The 23,247-nt window shown below is 40.3% G+C and overlaps 1 protein-coding gene across 11 annotated transcripts in view; it reads right to left on the reverse strand.

The window, feature by feature from the left end:
- Nucleotides 1-23,247, reverse strand: part of LOC121947316 (cyclin-dependent kinase 17-like) — a 51,990-nt gene that overhangs the window by 14,774 nt on the left and 13,969 nt on the right. For 9 of the 11 annotated variants that reach the window (XR_006106070.1, XM_042492312.1, XM_042492308.1 and 6 more), the window contains 2 exons: nt 9,927-10,060; nt 5,943-6,068 (listed from right to left, as the gene is read on the reverse strand). Coding sequence is in view for 10 of the 11 variants with exons in the window: in XM_042492312.1 (XP_042348246.1) it covers nt 5,943-6,068; nt 9,927-10,060 (260 nt within the window). In the remaining variant the exon portion in view is untranslated. Of the gene's footprint in view, nt 1-5,942; nt 6,069-9,926; nt 10,061-14,693; nt 15,137-15,478; nt 15,680-23,247 lie in introns of those variants that run through there. The other 2 variants (XM_042492313.1, XM_042492309.1) reach the window with 2 other exon arrangements.

Consider the following 23,247-nt stretch of genomic DNA (forward strand, 5'->3'; position numbering starts at 1 on the left):
GGATGAAAAAGCACTGTATGTGTCTGTATCTATCATCTGTGTCTCCACTGTATGTTACCTCGTGGTTTAATCTTAAATTTGTTCAGATTTCTGACATTGACATTTCAGGTTCTGGTTGTCTAGGTCATTGGACGTCATTTATCACCATATACATTGCATTACATGTACGAACACCCACACACACATAGACACACACATGCTACTTTCTCATTTTGGGAATTTAAAGGCTATGTTGGCTTAATCTGAACAAAATGTCATTTCTCCAAAGTGCCTCCTCCCTTCGTCTCTTTAATGCTGCACTGTAATGTCACTGTCTGTTGCACGTGTACTCCTTGGCCACAGGAAGTCAGGATAAGAAAGACAGTCAAATAATAATATGGTTCGTCCACTCCACTTACTGGGGATATTCTAAACATTTATATAGATATCCAGCAGGAATTCTTCAAATCTGTATGTGTATGGTAAATTCTTAATTAATCTTGAATTCAGTTAATAAAGGATTAGCTGCATAATGTATATGGCCCCTGGGTTTCGGGGTCATGAATTATAGATAAATGTAGCTATGTCAAGCTGTGATACCCACATGCCTGTCAGTGTTTATCCCCCTCCCTGTCACTTTCTCTCACTTATTTGTCTATCTCTGTCAGGCTCGTTCCAGCCATGTTTGATCTTGTGTTCATCTCTCTGAATTTACCCATCTCTCTCGATCTTGCACTGGCCCATCCCATCATGATGCCAATTCGAATGCTAGGATGATGCTCATCTACATGCGTGAATGTGTGTGTATGAGGGGGAGGGTCTCCAGTGACCAAGATAGCTGATGAAGCATGTGATCTCTTTAAAGGCATGCCTAAAAGCTAACATTAGAATGAGCTCAGATGAACAAGATGACACACTTACACACTGAAACAAGTGTGTGCATGTGTGTGTGTGTGTGTGTGTGTGTGTGGGGGACCTTACCAAATTGCAATTTGCATAATTAATTGACAAGCATAATCTTATTAATATTTTAGAATCAATATCTAGTTCTGTATTAGGTAATTTGGGATGATAAAAAACAACAACAACAACAACAACAATAAATAATAATAAATAAATAATAATAATAATAACAAATATATATTCCAGAAAAACAATATAACTACCAAAAATAAAAAAATCAATTAAATCTAAAAAGTTTAAAAATTAATAGAGACACCCCATTTCTGTACACTCTGCTGAGATGTGTGTGAGCATTTTTACATACTATGATGTGCGTGGACATGTACAGTGTGTACTTGTGTGCTTGGAGGCAAAAGAACATTTGTGATGAGACATACAGCCTATGCACAAATGTAAACACACACTCACACCTCTGCACACACAAACACACTGTTCCCATCTCTGTGTTATGTGACAGGAGCTGTCATGAGCTGTTGCTGAGCTATGCTGCTCTTTGGCAGGGGAGTCAGTCTCATGAGCCAAACACTCACACACACACACACACACACACACACACACAACACACACACACACGCATGCACACACACACACACACACACCCACAAAGTGAAACACATCACATTATGGCCACATCAACCCCGCACCAGAAAATAAATATGTCGCCTCTTTCCTTGTTAAGGAGTCTATAAAACACAGGAAGGCCCAGGTCTTTACCTGCATCTCATTCTGTGCTCACAGCATGCAACTGCACTGTCTTACATTCCTTTTCGGATGTGTTTGTGTGTGCCGCGCGGGTGTGCGCGCGCGCGTGCGTGCGTAAGTGCATGTGCGCTTACGTATGCTTAATCGATGGCAACGGTTTCATTTCATTCCCAACGCTCCAGTGAGCATACTCAGCACAACTAGGTCAGGACCAAGTTTTTGTGACAAAATTGAAGCAACATGAAACCAAACAAAATGTGTGTCCTGTCTCAGGCAATATAGGGGCCAAGGAGAAATACAGATAAAGGGATGGACAGCAGTGTTAAGAAATTTAAGAAGAGAGATATCTGCAGCCGGGCTCTAATGTGTATTGAGAAGAAAGTCCATTACCTGACCACATTTCATTTTTAAATCTCCTCATGCCCATTTTTTCAGAAGGCTTGACAGAGAGAGAGAGAGGATAGACACTGAGAGCATTGAGTGGGAGAGGGAAAATGACAGCCTTCTGCTAAAAAGAAAGAGGTGGCAGGCAAGGGGAGGTAGAAAGGAGAGCCCCTTTCTTTAACATAATGTAGCCACTCCTCAGAGCTTCAATCAATCAGCCAATAAACATGTTGCACTGTTTACCTTTTTTTATGCAAACCTACTGATTGCGACAGACAAGGGTTGACCCAAAGGATGGACCGACACTTGAGAACAGTTTCAATATTTTTACGTTTTTAACCACTTAACAGCAACATAATAGATAGCATGCTATAAAAGTGGCTGTAATGTAACAGAGGAGAAGGGTCTACATAAAAATGGCCTAATTGTATATTTAGTTTTACAGTTGTATATTCTGTTACTGCAGGGTTGAATGGATTTTTAAAAAGTGAGCATTGCATAACAGTTAAGTGTTGTTGTTTGAGATAAAATGGCATCTCTTTCTCCAGCTCCATGAAACTGAATCTCATTGGACGGCTTTGTGAATAATTGATTATCAATGGGCAAACAGCCATGGAGAAAACTGATACCATCCAACTGCATTACATTGGAGGCAATTCAAAGATCAAAATACAAGGTTTCAAATGTGAGTACTGTAAATGGGACAATTACCCGACGCATGGTCTATGTTACGGTAACAAATGACAAGCAAACTGATAGCCTGAAAGCCATTACATCAGTGTGTTCAGAAACATACTGTCGTTTTTAAGCCTGGACTCAGTGTGCTTAAGTGTGACTGAGGAAGCATCACAACTCTTTCATATATATACTTTCAAATTTAGGGGAACTGAAGGGTTGAGAAATTAATTTCATTCATTTTTTTTTTTACCTGGTCTTGATTTTGACCCATCAAACTTCTTGCAGGGTTTCCCACACATTCATTTATCTGCGGCGGCCCGCCATCAATAAAACATGCGCTGCCATGTCTTGATTTTTAATTTTGGACTGTTATTAGGTGAACTATTATAGGGCTCCCACGGTTCCCTAACAAGTCTTAAAAGGCATTTAAGTAATTTATCTTAATATAAAGCTTTAATTAGTTTTAAAAAAAGTTCTTTAAATCAATCTTTCAAACATTAGAAAATTGTTTGGGACATAGAAAGCAGAATTCAATTAATCTTTTTTTCTGATATTGCATTTTAAAATCTCAAAATAACTGGTAACATATCTATATCTATCTATCTATCTATCTATCTATCTATCTATCTATCTATAACATCTGCATGATAATACAACATATTAAAATTAGAGCCCGACTGGTGTTTATATATGTTTTTTTTGTTTTGTTTTGTTTGCTTTTTGAAATATTTTAGGCAGAACAGGGTAACGGAACAAACAAAAATCATGTTTTCATTTACAATAAACATTTGGGCAAAATAGTCGATTTTTTTAGTCGATTTGTTTGCTGTATTATGTTTTAAAGTTATTGTAAAGATGAAGTCTTGAATTTAATTCCTAGTGTCACTCAGAAAGTTATAAAAAGTGTTTAATTTAATGCGCCATGATCTGTAGGAACCCTGTATTAGAATACACATACATATATACTGGTTGGATATTCATTGCACCACACTTTCAGAGCACAGAGTTTACTCTGGGCACAGACGGAGCAGCAGAGAGCCATTTATTGCGCTGAGTCTAACATTTTGCATTTCCTGCTCCTCTTATCCATCATCTGATCATCTGTGATCGTATCGACCCGTCGATTATCCACTCAGGGACTCCCCCTCCAGCTCTGATCAGGAGTGATGGAAGAACGACACCCAGTTGGACGCCTTAATTTTTCTGAATAGAGAAAGCTGCGGCTGGGACAGCTACGTGACTTGCCACCGTTCAAGCGATGCTTGAACATTGTTCCAAATTAGTGGTGACTGAGTTTAAAAGAGAGACTGAGTAAGTAACAGAATACAAAAAAAGTGAGTAACCATCGTAAGATTTTCCCTGGCCTCAATGCTGCTTTCTATTGTTCACGCAGTAAAAAGCAGCATTTTTCCAACACATTAGTGATGCCAAATCTGGCACATCCTTAAAGAAAAAACAGAAGAGCATTCTTGTCTACTGGAATTAGGAAAGGAGTCAGCTATTTTAAGGTGGTATTCTCACTCATATAGGCACACAAGAAACCCTCATTTACACATTCATTTTGGTTAAAAAAGGGTTTAAGTCCCAACAAAAGGTGCCCAAACTGACCTTTGGGCCAGAGTCAAACTCTATGAAGATTGCATAAAAGCGCTGACCTAATTAACTCCAAAGCTCCAGCTCAGGGCATGCAAAAAGTAGGCCTTAAATATGGAAATAGTGTACTGCACAGACAAAAACATATTTCAGCATGCTGCCCTACACTAAATAAAGTAAACAACAGGAGCCCTTCTAATAAAAGACAATCTAGCTGTGTGGCAGCTTCCTATATACACAGGCTCAGCAAGGTGACTGAGATAAAATACAGTCTTTACTTTCCTGCTATTCAACTGAAATCTAAGTACAGAATGGTTTTAAATTTCATCTGAGTTGTCTTTTCTTAACTCCTCTCCAAATCTTTGTTTATCCATTTTAACATATCGCTTCATTTAAAATCATGTCTTGTCCTTTATTCCTTCCCTGCCTCTTTCCCTCCCTCTTCTTTGCTCTCTGGCTCACTTCAAGGTGTCCCGGTGTGTAATCCCTGTCAGGAGAGGAGCTGCAGCAGATGAGTCTGACACTGCTGCTGCATTATTGATTGACCTATTACATCACGTGCATACAACAACCCTAAAGAAGATGCACAACCACACATAGGCGGACAGATCCCGGCATGTTAGAAAATGTCCGCTGCTCATTTACACTGTAAAGACACAAGCGTCTCTAAAGTATATCCCCTTCTTCTCATCCACCCTTACACCATAAACCACTCTTGTTCCCTGCAGACCTCTCTTCAAAGATTTTATCCTTTCATGTCTGTGACACTCCTGTAGAAAAGCTGCGTCATTAAATCGCTTCAAGCTGAGAGCCAGAGGCAGGGCACTGGCCCTGTTCAATAATTACAGCAAAAATGGTTGATGAAGGGGGAATCCTTTATGGTTTCCTATAGCATATCAACGCTTTTGATAAATGTGTTTAAAGTTAAACACATCAGTAAAGAGGACTTTTATTTTTTTGGATTTTATTTTTTTAAAAAGCAAGCATTTAAGACAAAAAGAATGAGTGAAACAGAGCAGTGCACACCTGCCTTATTCAATCAGGTATGAAAGGAAACGAGAAAAAAGAGTGATGTGGACTTAAATGTGAGCAAACTAAAAAACAAGTTGACAAGCAGCAGTACTTCAGCAGCAATACAAAGGGATATAAAGAGACATGCTGCATATTCATGAATATCTTCCTATTTCTACCCATCATCCCCCTCTGTATCCCACCAGTAGCAAACCCCCCTTCTCTCTCACCCACCCCCAGATTCATACCCATAATGCTCTTGGCCTGGATACATAATACAGAATGAATTCATAATGCATCCCCCAACTGAGCCATTGTAGGCGCTCATCTATAGCATAACTCATGACAAAAGTGTTTAAAACGAGTCTATGTTTTTGTGTTTCCCATGTGTGAGTGTGTCAGAGGGTATAATGGCCCTTGTTGTGCACAATGGCATTGAAAGTTCATTTTGCTTTTGTTTCAAACAAAGCAGGAGCAAAAGAGCAGCACACACCCAGCTGTGCTCACAAAAGTACACATGCAGATGCTAAGTAGCAACCAACACATCACCAAAGCAGCTGACTGGAGGTAGCCTCAGCTGCTTTGCACTCACATATGCAAATAACACATATTCACATACAATGATTACTGACCAATGAAGCGCGCCGTAGCCTGCGGCTCATGGGCTTGTCAAAGGGCGGGCTGTTCATGGCAAACTTCTCCAAGTAGCCCTCCGGTAGCCTGATGTCAGCTGGGAGAGACAAACGTTTGTTTATGTCCTGAAATACACAGAGAGACAAGGGGAAGGGGAAGGAATTACATTAGATAGAGAAATTACACATAAATAAGAGGTTAAAATATGTCAATTATATTTTTTTCTTAAATTAAAACATGCAACAGTGGCGGCATGTCAGAGGGAGGGTTTTCTATACATATTAAAGGAATGCATCACCCTCAAAATGACTGTTTGTATTTTCATTGGTCACCCAGTGTGACCTTGAATTCATACAGAAAAGTTAGTTTTTCCTGCATGCCTCCACAGTGAAAAGAGAATCCAAAAAAGGCTAACATTCCTCATGACTTTGGCATTTAACAAACTGTAACATTCTTGTATTTGTAATTTAATTTGGCAATCTCAAACAGACTCAGACTCATCAGCCTGTGTGTTAGTGTATTAATCAATCATCTTTAACCCTGGACTGCCCTCTCATGTTCATCACTTCTATACATGATGTGACATCATATTTCTTGACCATTTGACAATTCTTTGATGACTCTGCTAAATTGATCACCATGATCTGGCATCAAAACTGTTTCCACAGCCTTGGTTATTATTTGGCCTATTTTTGTGGCACTGAAAAAAACCCAGTCTGTTTTCTCCATCTGTCAGTCCTGGCAATGAGTTTGTCAAATGACTGCAGCTCAAATACACACTTTTGGTCTACAGGTGCCATCTGCTGTTGTGAATGACTGGTGACTGATGATGTGAATGAAATTTATGTCTAGTAAGGCTGAATGAAAGGCCATAGTAAGGACATGACATGATGGGACTAGTTCCAGGCACGTTTCTGGCACATTTTGGGCTAATTTTTAAATACATTGTTGGCAGAGTGAGAAGGCTGGTACACCACTTTTCACAAGCTTGCAAACTCATGTGGAACGCACCTGGAACCAGTTTTTAGTATTATCAAACATGCTTAATATTTTCTTCTGCTACTTCTATTAAGTGTGTTATGTGTACTATTTTCCTTAGACAACCCCATTTTATACATTATTCCTTTTTTCATTTTTGCAACTGACTTCACTTAATAGCACATAAAGAGTGAATACCTCTGACCAACCTACTCCAGATTAGCTGGATTACTTTCACTCCTTGGTCCTTGCTTGAACACAATTTGTATGATGTTACTTTTCCCACAATACATCGCTCCTACGTGTTATCCATGTAGGACATGTTCACTGGCAAGGTGCCAATCACACATTGTTTCCATGGCAGCGGTGGCCGACTGGCCCAGTCCCAATAGCCCTACGGTATGTCTCCTCAATGCAAGTGTGTGAAACGATATGTGTGTTTACATCTGAGCTTTAGTGGGGGGGAGGTGGGCGCTGTATATATGGTTGAAGATGAAAGGCAAGGGGATTTTACGCCTGTAAAGGTTTTAACTCAGCTCATTGGCTAACATAGCAACATGCAGTATTACATACAAGCCGTAACCCTAAGGATGGTAACACTGCACAGTTTTTATGACATACACCCTGAAAACATACACTCACACAAACTGAAAACCTTAAGGGATGCTCTGCAGACTACATAAACACGTTATTAAAAATAAGCCACAAACACATGCGCTAACATGACCTACTGAGTAATTTACACATTTGTAAGCTCCATTGAATGTGTGAATCATAAGAGTAAAATACACTGAAGGCAAACACTAAGACAGCATTTACAGTGAAATCAACACACTAAGGCTGCATATTACTTTCAGAAAAATACTAATTTTCTTCAGCGTTTATACTAACACACTTTATCTTTCATGTCAATGTATTTCATGCACTTCTTATGACCAAAACAAACGTGAACTATCAATACTCCTTTTCAAAGGGGTAACAATGGACAAAATGACACTCATGCCCTCTTATTCACGGGTTTAGATTGAATAAAGACCCACATACAAAAACATCAACACACAAACACACGTGTCCCCATACTCACAATGCAGAACAGCTCTAGTAGCTCCCTCATTGTCCTCCTTAAACGTGTCTCTATACACTCACACACAACCGTTTTCCACGATGCATGTCTCTGACCTGCCACATGACTGCACACACACTGACAGAGAGAGAGAGAGAGAGCGAGAGAGAGAGAGAGGGGGGGCTGGCACTGTGGTAGAGTGCCATCCACATGCTCGGAGGAGGAGGAGGAGGGGGAGGCAGGAGCAGAGAAGAGAGGAATGGACAGATTCCTGAGGGGAGAAAGGCAGATGGGGGGAAGGGGTGAACGGAGGGGGGTGGCTGAGAGGAAACATTGTTTTTCGGTTCCCTTCCACCGTCATTTTGTCCTCCATCTCTCCTTCTCTCTTATCTCCTGAGCACGGTTCCTCGGGATCGCCACTTTCTTTGTCATACCAATAATTATTCCGACTTCCATAATTACTCTCTCACCCCAGCATTTTCCTCTCCTTCACTGCCTCCCCTCCTCTCTTTCTCCCTCTCTCTGGTAAAAATGGTCTAAATTAGTCCCTTCCACTGTTCACAGCAGTAAGAAGCAGCAGCCTGTGTGTCCAGAGGCACTTCCCGTAATACTGCTGCACTCATCACTCTGCAACTCCATAAACAGACACACATACGCACGCACACTCTGGCCAAGACATGAGCACATCCTCAGGGATGTCGCAAAACAAAGCAACAAATGTTACCTTTCCACAGATGGCACAGGTGTGCTCACAGAAGCAGGCTGTATGTTAAAGCTTGTCACAAAACACAAACCTGTGTCTGAATCTTTAGCCCACCACAGTCTAAAGAGTAATTATTGGATTCAAATTATCCCATAACACAAAAAGTTAATTGCAAAATAGATGTTCACCAACTCAGGTAATTACCATCATGCATTACACAGACAGGGAAACAATAAGTTGACAGCCGCCAAATAAAAAGAAGTGACCTAAGTAGTGTCAGAATTTGTATAAACTAAAATGTATAAACCTCTTTTTTTTAACATAAAGTGGGCTGAATGATAAATCAAATTAAATCAGAGCATTAAATACTCCACAATTCTCCACCAGGGATCAATAATGTATTTCTGATTTCTAAACTCAATTTTCAAATCACAAAAGCCATGACTTTTACAATATTACAAGATCTAATCAACTGGGCTGGAGAAACTCTCGGCCCTGCGGCTTACACGTGTATGCACGTTGCCCTACGCTCCATGTGGCATATGCAAATGAGGGTAGATAAAAAAAAAAAAACTTGGTCTGGACACTGAGGCAGGACATTTTCAATATAGTTTAAATGACCACACCAGCAGTGAAAAGATTGGGACGACTGGTATAGTTTTCACCTTGTGAGTCTGTTTGTTTCACATAATGACAAAATGTGAGTCTGGAGTGGAAGCTGGAGTGATCCTACTGCAACATGGTCTCTTGGTTAAGAGTGAATCAGTGTGCACTTTAGTTTGTGTGTTTTATAACAATACTTTTACTAACAGGAGATCAGTTAGATTCATATTTACTTTTCAGTATCAATGATACAGATTAAAAAAGGAGGAAGATAAAGACATTTTAAAAAAAATTCTTATATTGTAATTGCAAATAAATTATTTTTTATTTATTATTTATTATTTTTCTCAAATAAACATGTCATAAACATCAATCTTGGTACAAATATTTTAGATTTTTCTTATTTTTTTTTGTTTTTATTGTGACCAAGATACATACTAAACAGGACATTTTACCTCAAACCTAGTTTAAAATGACTGTACTGCAATTTCTTGTTATTTATCAGTCGACATATACCAATTCCACTGTATTTGCAATAAGTTAATATCACTTGATACATGGACCTCCAGCTGTACCATCTAATAAAATATATAGTCCAAGTTGTGATGTGTGAGATGTGTCTCTGGCTTCCCATACCTCATTAGAGATGCGTCGGTGGTGGTTGTTCCTCATACGAACCCTGACTGGACTCTGGACCTCATCAGAAGAGGTCCCTGATGCCTGGTCACTCTCCCCATCTGAACCCATCTTCACATTTTCATGAACGATGCCTACAACACACAGAAACATAGAAACAGTTACTACATTAACTGTACTTTCAGTCAGCTCTGGTCTTTTGGACTGCTTTTTTTGTTTTGTTTTATGTCCCTATGCTTCTCTTCTCCTCCTCGACCACCCATCGGAGGACACAACCTTTTGTGTTTCTTAGATTGCACTCACCCCTCTGAGAGCGCCATGGTGGGATCCCAATCCCCAGATGATGGATTGTACCACCACCCATGCAGGGGTGTTAGCGGAGTGTGTATAAATTACCATTGGTAAGATGAGTAGATCAGAGATCGATATCACCCCGCATGCAATGAGAGCTTTCCTGTCTTTGCCCCCCCCCCCCCACCAGACTCCATCTGATTAATGAGTCACGGTGCAGCAGACAGGACCACTTCCATCAGTGGTGTGTGTGAGTAAATGTGGGGGGAAGGGTCTCTCTTTGGGTTTCAGTGTGTGGTGCCTGATAGCTCTCAAGTCAGGGTCATGTGCAGCACACAAGAAATGTGTATGCATGTTTGTCGTGTGTTTTGTAGAAGAAAGTGCTTCATGAGAGGATGTTAAAGCTCAATCCAAAGCTTGTAACATTTTACCTTACCATCATCTACTGTTTACATATAAAACAGCCACTGTGGGTGGAGGAGTGACAGATAGAGGGAAGATTAGGGGGGGACGATTTTGCTGGGAGGAAGAAGAAGAGGAATAAGTGGAAAGAAAAATAAATCCCTTGAGAGACTGTGGCACATCATCTGGGAGATAGAACGATTGAGAGCCGGAGTAAAGCTATTTATTATATCGTGCCATGTCTGTCAGCTGTGGATTGGGGCAACACCACCTGAGGTAGATTCCAGGTCATTTGTGTGTGTGCGTATGTGTCTCTTTCATGTAGTCAAGGTATGGATTTGAGAGAGGTAAGCTTGTCTACGAATTATGCCTTTTGACTGATTTCTTGTTGTGCATAGACTCTACTCAGAGCTTTCGCCATATCCTACGCAAGTGGCCTACGCCGCCGTGCATTTATACTTGAGTGGTGGTTTATCTGTGTCGCTCTAAAATTAGGCCTACATCTACAAAACACTAGTTGGAAGTGGGGTTTCTATGCCACTCTACTGAGTTTCTGTGAAGGGCAGTAAAGTTTGATTAACTCAAAACACATTTAAAAACACACCAAAAACACAGCTTAATTGTGACAATATTAAATAAAAGTACAACATTTGGCTCCATTATAATTCACAAGGCTCACAGACAAAGTCTTTTACATAACATGTTTTCTCCACAAATACAAAATCCTAATATCATTAGTATAAGCCTATGACATGTGGGTTTTCCTCTACGCCTATAAAGATACGTACAACCACAACAATTAACAAAGGCAACATTACAAAATTCAGCTTCATTATAACTCACATTACATAACATAACAAGCATTTGTCTTAACTAAACACATTTTCCTCACAAATACAACACGCTAACATTGTTAGCATAAACCTATGACATTTTACATTGCATAATTTAGCCTAAAAGCCAGGATAATTCACACACAGGACATTCAATTAGGGTTTTATTGTCTTTTATTTTCTTTTTTTTGTTTCTTATCCATGTAAAAAAGTAAATAAAGGGTAATTTCCATTGAGGGAAAAAATAAATAGGAGGTCTGCAAAGGTACACATCAGACTATGGCGCAGGGTACAAGTCAACACGAAGGTGTAACTTGCGCTTTATGGTTAAAAAATGAGAAACATGGACTCAATGAGCAGAGTATAAACAAAGTGAAGCTTTCTAGCTTTCACTGCAGTTTTCTTTTTTATTATAGTGTAAGATGAAATTCTCACATGTTCAATACTCTGAAAAGCATTATATAATAAACATTTATTGAGCAAAAAAGTCTTAAGTATTAAATAAATAAGTACTTTAGAAATGTATTAAATTAATTAAATACAATTCATTTTCAGGGGCTATATAATTTTATTTTATTTCTTTTTTTTTTCATTGAAAATGCAACCTTTTAAAAAGTCTGTTCCTTCAACGACATATACCTCAAGACACTTTTATTAAATAATGTCACTTCTCTTGGCAGTGGGGAAGTTAGTCAGCCCTCTCACCTTTTCACTAATCACATGCCCCCTGCCGCTTAAACAAACAAGCAGGAAACTACCTGTGCAGATCCCAGCTGCTAATTTCAGCCTACATCTGTCCATCAGTCTATCTGTTGATAAAAGCAGCATATGCTCATTAGCAAACACCAACACAATCCATCTGTCTAAATCCTTAGTAAATCTCGTCATAGTTATTATTAAGTTAATCTCTGAGTCTGACGTGCTGCCTGTGGCCTCAAAGCCAGGCGTAAGAAAACATGGTTTGCATACAGAACAGCTTGGTAAGAAAACTGAGCAGTCAGTAGTCATATCATGAATCAACCCTCACAACCCTGATGGTGAAACATTAAACTCAAGGTAACTGACACCAGAGTGAAGGGAAATTGATCCAGGATATCTGCATACTGATGGATGCACACACATGACCACGCACTTACGACGAGTGAGTATCCAGACCTGTGCTATTATGTCACAGGTCTGTCTCACTTTCTGAAAGGTCCTGATCTTGTCTGTTTATGTAAACAGTCAAGGAGGTATGGGTGGATCGGACAAAGTGTCTGACCTTGGAGGAAATTCCATCACCTGGGCCTCAAAACTATATAATAATGTTCTGCTAACAAATACAGCACATGGATTTGTCACCCATACACCAGCTTCCCCAACACACTTTCTCCTTAAAATAACACACACAAACTTCCTAATCACTTGGGGCATTCTTTTCCAGTTTCCTGCAGGTTCTTTCTGCTCCATTTCCAAAGCAGACTAAGAGCAGACAGTAAATGTCATGAGCTACCACTGCCTTCCCATGTGGAGCCAGGTTGGCCTAGATAGGGTTGCTGACTCCCTGCTAGCAAGTCTGGAGGAGTGAGTGGGCTGCTTTTAGGACTACTCTGGCCTCACCCTACTCTGCGTACTTCCACTTAGCTGGAGGTCCATCTCCGGCACATGTTGGCAGCACCTCAAAAAATTATTGAAAAGCCAGCGGAAAGGATGTTAAAAGAAGTAAAGTGAGTGCAAGATTAGGTTCAAGGTCCCTTTAAAGAGTAATGAAAATCTTGGGATTTTTTTTTGTCTTAAGCCTTCATCCGGCAAGGTCAGTCATCGAGTTCAGTGGGCTGTTCAAGGGTGCCCTGGTAGAATTAATTGTCACTGTCCACGTCCACTGCATTTCCCACTATTATTACCACGCTTTGAACTGAATAATTTTACGTCTTTTTGCTCTTAGACCAGAGGTTGTCAAAACAGTTTTGAGTACAGAACAGCATAATGTCTGAATTTGGCATGAGCAGCAGGAATAGGGATACCACAGCCACTGTGCTGACAAGCAACTGGATAAAAAATTTAAAAGACAAACTTGAAGGACTCCGTGGGGTCCCTGAAGATAACACACTGCCCTGGGCAGACCCACTGCATCTTTGATCTTTAAACCAGCCACATAAAGGAAATAGTACTTTGAAATTAATACATTATTATTAATAAGATGATGAAAGTAGTAGGATCAGCAGATTCTGAGAGAAAGCTACTTAACATAAATGCATGTCTTTGTATTTAATACAACCTCAGGACACACAGTTGACCTTAATTTAAAGGGAAAGCCCCCCCCCAGAATAGATAGAAGCTTTCCCCTCTTACCTGTAGTGCTATTTATCAATCTAGATTGTTTTGGTGCAAGTTTCAAAGAATTGGAGATATCAGCTGTAGAGATGTCTGCCGTCCTTTGAATGTAATGCTCCCTAATGACACTTGAATAACTCAACAGAAATGTCTTTTTCCATAAATCATATTCTCATTACTCTAGGTAATCCACAGATCTTGTTGTAAGCAATTTTATGTAGGAACTATTTTCTTACTAATGAGCTACACCCGCCAACTGTGTTTCCACGTAGAGAAAAGCGTTCATCTACTGTCAACTCACCAAGCAACATTGAGCATGCTGACTTTACAGCTTAGACAAGGACAACTGCATTAATGTTCACATTTTGCACGGCCACAAGCATGACCTTCTTGTCCATGAGTAGATGCACGCTTCCATCTGTGCTGTGATACAGTCCTGCTGTGAAACAGTTTACATGAAACTGCTCACAACAAGGTCTGTGGATTATCTTGAGTAACTGGGTCATGATTTCTGGAAAGAGACAGTGTTTCTGAGTTTTGCCAATGTATCTTTTGGGTGTTTTGAGCACTGCAAGTCAAGTGCCATCTTGTTCCAACAAAACTCAAACAACTCTATGGCCGATACCTCCTACCCTTGGAGACTCACAACAAAACAATCTAGACTGATAAATAGCACTACAGGTAAGAAGAAATGTATGCATTTTTGATTTGGGGGTGAGCTGCCCCTTTAATGTCCCAGAGAGTTAAAATATATGGCACAAATGTAGAGATACTTAAATTATAATCTCCTGAACAACCCCTGAAAAATATATTAAACTCCTACATATTATTGTAAGAACTGCTTTAATCAGTATAGACTGTATCTGATGAAATGAAGGATCAGGATGTAGATTAACTTGATGATGGAGATGACAGTGATGACACTCACCAATACGGTTTCCTGGGGGACGGCATGAGTCTAGCACTCGAAGCATGCGGAAAGGTGACAGCCTCAATGGTGTGTCTCTCTCCCCCATTCTTATCCCTTCTCCTATTCTAGCCTCCCCAATCCTTGGGTCCCCCACACTGGGAGCCCGAGCAGCAGAGCACCCTTGGGGGTTGCCTGACACATCCATTGTTCCAGAGGATCCAAAAAGGCTACAGTTGGAAGTGTGATAAAAATTCAAAAATACATGTCACAAAAGGATAGGGGGAAAAAAAAGTGGAAATCAGTCCAGTCTTGGTAAGGTCTGGGTGGGACCTGGGCTTCGGGAGTTGTAGCTGTTTACGGAAAAATCCAACCTTCAGGCTGTCTCTGTATCTCCAGAAGAGAACGGGTCTCACATCGGGAGGACAGTGCAGGCTGCACCGGCACACTTATCACAATGCAACAACTCCCTTGGCTACTAGTCCACTTTAACACACTCTCTCTCCCCCTCTCTCTGTTTTTCCGTAGACACTCCCTCTCTCCACCTCTCCTTCGCTCTTTTTCTCTCTGCAGTCACACTCTGCTTGCTGACTAAGGAAGGTCAAACTGCGTGCAGGTAGGCAAAATGCTGCAGAGACCATCCAACACACACACGCTGAGAACTGTTACACCCCATCATCTTGGAATAACAGGTGTTCTGTCTCCATCTATATGAATTACGCCAAAACACACACACACACACACACTAAAACTTACAGCACTGCCAGGAAAAACACTTTAATCAGTCTGGTGTTCAACTATCTGACCTCTCTGGATCCCGGCTCTTTCCTTCATGCTCTCTCTCTCTCTTGTTAGTTTTTCATTTCCAGTCCAGTTTTCTCTTCTTTCTCCTGATGTTTTTCTCCTTCTGACGGATCTCCTCTCTGTTCTTCCACTGTTATTCAGCACACCACTCTATTCAGGCTGTTGTGCTGCTCTCCTCCTTTCCACTCCCCTCTCGCGATTGCTCTCTCCTGCCTCTGGTGCCCCTATCAGTGCTTTCAGTGTTGTTAGTCCTCTTGCTCCCTCCCCTCACCTTGCTATTACTCTCCTCCCTCCCATGTGATACCAATCTCTCTCTCTCTACTCCTCCTCCCGTCTCTCTCTCCCTCCCTCACAGTTCCTATCTCCATCTGGGTCCAGAGATGTACAATCCTCTCTTTCTATTCAGGGGCCGATGACAACATTTTCTGCCTGATCAGCCTCTTTCTTGCACTCGGTGACTATCGCTCTGTCTCATCCGCCCTCTCTCTCTCCCCTCCACATCCGCCTCCATGTCCTTATCACTGTCTAGCGCAGAAATTGAAACCCTGAGGCTTTTGAGTGATGCCTCTGGCGTCCTCACTCGCATCTTTCCCCTTTCATGCATCCTCTCCACCTTCCTGTTTCTCTTTTTCACCCTTCGTCCTTCCCCACGGACAGGAGGTGAAGGCCATTATTCATTCTCGATCCCTGCACATACACACACACTATCCCTTATACATGGTGCCGTACACACGGTAACTGTGCATCCCTATAAAAACTACACATGTACTGCGCATGGCTCTATATGACAGTGACACAACTGCAGAGCAAATACAATATGAGCAAACACACAGTATAGAAATGTCAAACAAGCAGCTATTCAGCAGGATGTGGAGGTGTTAATCCTGATGATGTTTCGCTACACTTGAAAACACCTTTGCACAAACATCCCTTTCTAGTAAAATGTGCAGAATGGATTGAGGGGGGCAACAGCACAAGCTTAAAGGTCCTATTACTTCCTTAATATGATCTTATTCCTGTTGCAACATAACACTGAGGGATCAATCTTAAGTGTAAAGGCTGTTTGTCATGGAGACAATTGATTTATTTGGACAAACAGAGAAGTGGAATAAATGAAAGTTTTGTAAAGACTGATGCAGATTAGTTGTTCATTTTAATAGCTCTTACACCTTTTAGTTAAGTCACTATTGAAGGTATAGAGTTGTCTATGAAATAATCATTGGCGGTAAGTAACAAACCTCATTTATAACAGCACTGTACAACTTTGAGGCGCTTGTACTTATTTATTTTTTTAGAGATATCGCTAGCAGATCAGGATTTTACACACAAAAGATAGGATCAATTCATAAAATGGGAAACGTTGTTCTATATTATAACAGAGAAAAAAAAAAAAAACATAAAAATTTTTTAAAAAAAATACCATTTGAAGATGTTACCTTGGGCTCTGGGAAATTACACAGGCATGTGTCACTATTTTCACTATTAATCACAAAACAAGTAACTGATAAATCGAGAAAAAAAGGGCAGAGTAATAAATAATGAAAACGATTGTTAGCTGCAGCCCAAAGTGAAAGTTATGATAAGAATAGTCACTTCTTTGACTCTTACTCCCATTGGGCTCACTTCTATGGTGAATTATATAACGAACATAAACTATTGCCAATTTTTCTAGGGACCCCCTGGAACTCCCTCAAGGACCCCTGAGGGTCAGCAGACCCCTGATTGAGGACCACTGGAATAAACAACCCAAAGCCGTTAACATAAGCTCTATCTCGACCGACTAAAACAAATACTTTAATGTGTCAATTATTGGCTCATAATCAGATAATAATATAATAATACAAACTGACACAAGCATAATGAGTACTTTACCTTTGGATAGTCTATGTATTTTTTGTCGCTAATAAAACTTTACTTTTGGAATTTCAATGCAAAACATTTATTTTAAATGGGTTTTTTGTAGTAAGGTATTGCTACTTTTACTGAAGAAAATCTAAATACTTCTTCCACTACTGGGAATAATAGGACCAGGAAATTCAAGTGCACATCTCATGGGACTTACTACTTAAAATAATCAAATGCTTTTTTTAACCGTCTAATGAAAGCATACTTTCTACAAATGGACAATCCAGCTGTTGTGCATATAAAAAAATATCAAAAAATCAAATAGAAATAGAAATAGAAACTAACATAAAGGTAAGTCTTTATAAAACATGAATCCTGAATGGCAACTGCATCTAAAATGTCAGCAAGCTAAACTATCAGCTGCCATCTTTCCTCATAATTTCCTCAAGGATTAACATGTTTTAAGATAACAGTTCTTTAAATGTATGCGACAACTATGAGATAAACCCTTACCTCTCCCTTCATGTCAATAATCAGGTTGTCTTTTAGGACTCAGCTGACAAAATACACTCATGCAGAAAAGCTCACACACCCTTCATGTCAATAATGGTGCATTTCATTCTAAGACTGCTTACACAAACACAGAACTATAACTGAAACAACTAATACATAATTGGCTTAGGTGAGTAAATATATATGGGATTACTGGCATGCTGTATACTTAACACATTTTGAAAACATGTTTAATCTAGCTAAATATTTGTGAGGACTGTAAGTGTGCCGTGTTTACTTCAACTTCTTCATGTTGCATGCTTAGGATTAATTTTTTTGGTTGCATGCTTTAAATCAGATCAAAGAAAAGAGTAATGGCCACTTACAGTGCACTGATGGACATATATTGATGTAGAGTGCTGCATCCTCGAGCTTAAAAAGTCAAGGACAAAAGCTCGCCGTTCAGCCCTCCACCCATCCCTGTCTGCCTGTCTCTTTGTATTCACAAGTGCAACTGTATATATCAAAGATGTCTCTCTTGCTCTGCAGCCAGCTCCACGCAGCTTGGTATTCCCTTAAAGGTCTCATTCACTGTCACTTTTTCTTGCCCACTTGCGCAAAACATTTCCATTGTCACCTTTGCCTGGCTACATTTGAGCTTAAAATATATCATTGTTAATGCTTTTTTTTTTTTTAAACCATAAATACCACAGTCTGCCTCCAGTAGTGGGACCATAAAAATCAAAGTGCAAATAGCATCCCTGAGGAACATACTCGCATAGAGGAATGCACTCACAGGGCTGCGAGGGAGGCAGAATTTAGACTGCAGTAATTACCTCTAAACCTTTTATCTGCATCTGAGGAATCTTATTATTCAATTACTGGGACCGGAGTGCCTACTGTCAGCTACCGGCTCCGTATGTGCTGTTGGTCCCCAATGCCTCACCAACCCCCTTCTTTCCCTTATAGCTCTGAAAATACCCGGCATTCTTTAGCAACATGTTCCCTGTGCCTCAAGCATGAACTAATGTAACAGCAAGCCCTAACACACAAAAAGCTTGCAAGACCAACTACTTAAGAGGAGCCCACTCCATTGTTCTTATTAAATCCAATCTGGGAGTGAGCGGAGAGAGTTAGTGTGAGCAAATGGCCGAGAGAGTAGGGAGTGAGGGAGAGGGCTACAGCGATTAATGCAGTGTTAATGCATTACATTAAATCCCCAGCACAGACAAGGTCTCTCATGGTGGACAATACACAGGGGGAGATAAGGGTGGTCTGAAAAGCTTTCAATCTTTTATCTTTGCCCCGTTCTGCTTTTATCTGGAGGTTAAATATAGTGTTTTGATGTATGTAGAGAGAAAGTGACAGAGGGGAGAAAAAAAACGAGAGGAGACATCTGTGACAGTATCAGAAATAGCAGCCTGCAACGGGGTTTGAGAGGAGTAGGCAGCTATCAGCAGTTCTTTTTCTCAGTGAAAGAGACGGGAGGGCCGACTAATCCTAAACAGTGTAACTACACATCTTCACCAAGAGAAAAAGGCGAGGTGGCAGTGAAAAGCAAAAAAGTGCAGTGCTTGTTTTTTCTCTCTGTAAGTACAGTGTGGTGGGAGTGGGTGTTGGCCCCAGTTAGCAACAGATGAATCACAAACCTGTAAAAGCTCTCTTCAGATCTGGCAACTGGCCAAACTCCTCAGACATACACATATAACCCAGCGGTCTGGCCCACTTACACAGATGAAAAGTGAATTTAATTGAATAATCCTATGGATGGATAGAGCAAGTTAGAGGAAGACAGACAAAGGGAGAGAGTGAGAACGAGAGAAAGGGTGGGCAAGCTCTTTAGTGCAGCAGGAAAGGGAGATTGCATCATCATGTCGCTCTATTAAAGGGTGCGACGTGCTCTGACTGCTGAGTGGCACACAGTGACTCAGCGAGACCAACCAGTGGGAAACACACAGACACACACAGACACACACACACGCACGTACACATACACACACACCCACACTAACACACACAGAGCATACCTCTTAACATTTCAAACTACACCTTATCACAATTTTAATAATAGAATAGCATCTATTCTAGGTTCTGAGTCAAACTGCATCCATCTTAGGGCTTTTCTGAGCTCAAAGGCAGCTGTGATTTCACAGACCAACAGTCTGTGGGCTTAAGACTAGCACAATCAACACTGTCCTCCACCCAAATATGCAGGCTGTTCTCATGTACTGTTCATACATCTTCCTATGAAAAATAATCCTTTGTAAGTAGGGCCAGTAATTAAAGTATAACCTACTCATTTGAGAATGTTGCCATAACATGATCAATGCACTGATGGATGTAAAGACAGAAGCAAGGCCCGTAAGGGCGCACTTGGACACACACAAAACACAGGAGTTTCCTCCAGGGATTTCCACATGAGGCCACTGATCATGACTGTGTGACCGCTGAGGCATTTTAAGGTAAGTTACCAGCATGTTTCCTTTCCTTCCTGGTTCGATTCCAGCCTCGGCCCTTTGCTGCATGTCACTCCCTCTCTCTCCCCCTTCTGTACTATCAATAAAGGCAAAAAGCCCATAAAAATAATCTTTTTAAACAAAAAAAGGTCTGCATAGGGAGAATGTTGGGGTGGATAGATGGGTCAAACAAACGTAGGACTTTGACCCAGGAAAGCATCAATGTCACAGATTTTATTAGTTTATTTACGGAGTCTGTGGCGGATTAAATCTGTAAAACAACAGAAGCAACTTTACCCAAAACTCCAGTTACATCACTCCAAAGACCAGAAATGTCCAGGAGTTGTAAGTTATCATGTGACAAATAGATGATTACTCTCTTAAACATAATTAATCTGTGCCAGTACATTCTGGTGATGTTAATGTGCTGGTCTTCATAGATTTTATCCTTTTCATCCTTACATTTCAGATGCAATTTTGTGTTCTAAAAAATATCATGTTTAAAAGAATACTTTTGGGAAATGTGCATATTCGCTTTCTTGCCGAGTGCAAGATGAGAAGATCGATACCACTCCTATACTGTATCTGCTCGTTAAACACATCCAGGAAATGGTTAGCTTAGTTTAGCACAAAGACTCAAAGATGGGGGAATAAGCCCCTTTCTCTTCCTTTAACACCCCACATCATCTACAAAGATTAACATTTGTTACACCCTACTGCTGCTGTACAGCTGAGTATCTTACATCAAACATTTTATGTATTATCTAAAATGTGTCAGTAGCACTGATTGAAAACCATGAAGCGCTGAAAGCTCAATTGTCTGGTTTGATTCATAATCTTATTGCTATTTGATCAGATAGACTATTTTATTTTGTTCTGTTTTTTTTTTTTTTTACAGCTTATTGTGGTTACATAGCATTTTAACATTTGAGTACTTTGAAAAACATGTTTATAATCGTCAAGGTAAGGTATCAAAAAAATATTTTTTCAGTACTGAGGTTGACCCTCAGGTATCATACGAGCAAAAAGTTTTTAAAATGCTCAAACTATACAGCCCTATGCTGCTGTCCCTATCTCTTTACAGAGGCCATCTGAGTTTCATCCGTCCATTGTTATCATATTCCAAGCTAGCAGGATCATGATGAACTGTAAGCTCCAGACACAAGACTAGCTCTCTTGTCAGCCAAAGTTCAATGGATGCAAGGAGTCTCGTTGAGGTCTATCTGCAGTTCACTCAGCCGAGGACTCGGGGGATACACAGCACAAAACTAATATGACTCCTGAAGGACTCATTGTGGAACTAACGCTCTTCTACCGCTCTGTCTATCGCTCCCTCCCTTCATCTATACTGTTCTCCCGCTCTATCGCTCACTCTCCCGAAATCAATCTCTCGCTATTTACTAAGCTCCATTTAATGCTAAACCCATCTCCAACATCCAAGTGTTCAGCTTCCTCCGTTTCTCTCCATCCTTGACTTTGCCTTCCTCACTTCATCCCACAGCTCCTGATATAAGCCGTTCTGCCACTGTGGGAAATGAGATTACTGAGATCCATATAGCAACGGACCGCACGTTCCATTACATAATGCAGACAGACAGAAGGAAAAAGTGATTATGTGAATGTGTGAGTATATGGATATGTGTACGTATGAATGCGTGCGTGTTTGTTATGGATTAAGGTCATTAGAGTTTTAGCCTTCCAGATTTGTAGTAAATGTTGGGAGGATAGCCACATTGTGTCAGTAAATACGGTTTTACACTAAAAACCCTCATACAAGCACACACACACACACACACACACACACACACACACACTCTCCACTTTATGGTAAGCAAAACTGGCATCTAAATGACCTCAGTTGGGGTGCATGAGTTTTCCAACCACTGGTGGCACTATTGCTCAAACTTGACATTGCTTTGATGAAACACTTGTAACATTATACAAATATACTGCTAAATATCAAGTTATTCTTAACACATGCAGAGACAAAAAAGCTAAAAAAGTTTGGTTTACTTAACTACCGACACACAAAAGGAGTAAAAATATGCAGGAAATGTTCCGGCAAAAAAAAATGATGAAGTAAATACTGGACTACAAATGATGGATGAAATAGTGTGTCTATGCGTGAGTGTTTGCTTTAGTGGTGGAATAAGCACTCGGATCTTTTACTCAAGTTAAAGAAGCAAATGCTCTAGTTAAAAATGCTCCACTACAAGTAAAAGCCGCACATTCAAAGTTTTACATAAAGGGGCAGCTCACCAAAACAAAAACACAAATTTTCCTCTGACCTGTACTGTTACTTAACAGTCTGGATTGTTTTGGTGTGAGTTGCCAAATGTTGGAGATATCAGCTATAAAGATGTCTGCCTTCTCTTGAATATAACTGAACTAGATGGCACTTGTGGTGCTCAAAAAGTACATTAAAACTCAACAGCAATGTCTCTTTCCAGAAATCATGACCTGGTTACCCAAGATAATCCACAGACCTCATTGTGAGCAGTTTCATGTTGGAACTACTTTCATTTAACCACATCACTGCTCTTACCTTCGCCACAGCATGAGATGTAAACATTTATGGCATCCTCCTTCACTGAGCTGTAACAGTAGCTAGCTTAGTGGTGCTAGGTGAGCTAGCAATAGATGCACATTTCCTTCTTTGGGTGATATGACTGCTGGGTGTAATTCAGTAGAAAAAAAATACTTCTTATATGAAACTTCTCACAAAAGTGAAAGTTTGTCAAATGAATTTTTTGGCACTTTGAGCACCACAAGACAAGTGTTATCTAGTTACATTAAATTCAAGAAAAAGGTAAACCTGTCTATATATCCAACACTCAGCAAATCACATCAAAACAATCTAGATTGATAAACAACACAACAGGCAAGATGATGAAGATTTTGGGGTGAACTGTCCCTTCAAGCAAAAGCACTGACAAAATGGACTTTAAGTATCAACGGCCTTCATTAGGCAGTAGAAT

The sequence above is a fragment of the Plectropomus leopardus genome, chromosome 8 (genome assembly GCF_008729295.1).
Source record: "Plectropomus leopardus isolate mb chromosome 8, YSFRI_Pleo_2.0, whole genome shotgun sequence".
NCBI classification, from domain to species: domain Eukaryota; kingdom Metazoa; phylum Chordata; class Actinopteri; order Perciformes; family Serranidae; genus Plectropomus; species Plectropomus leopardus.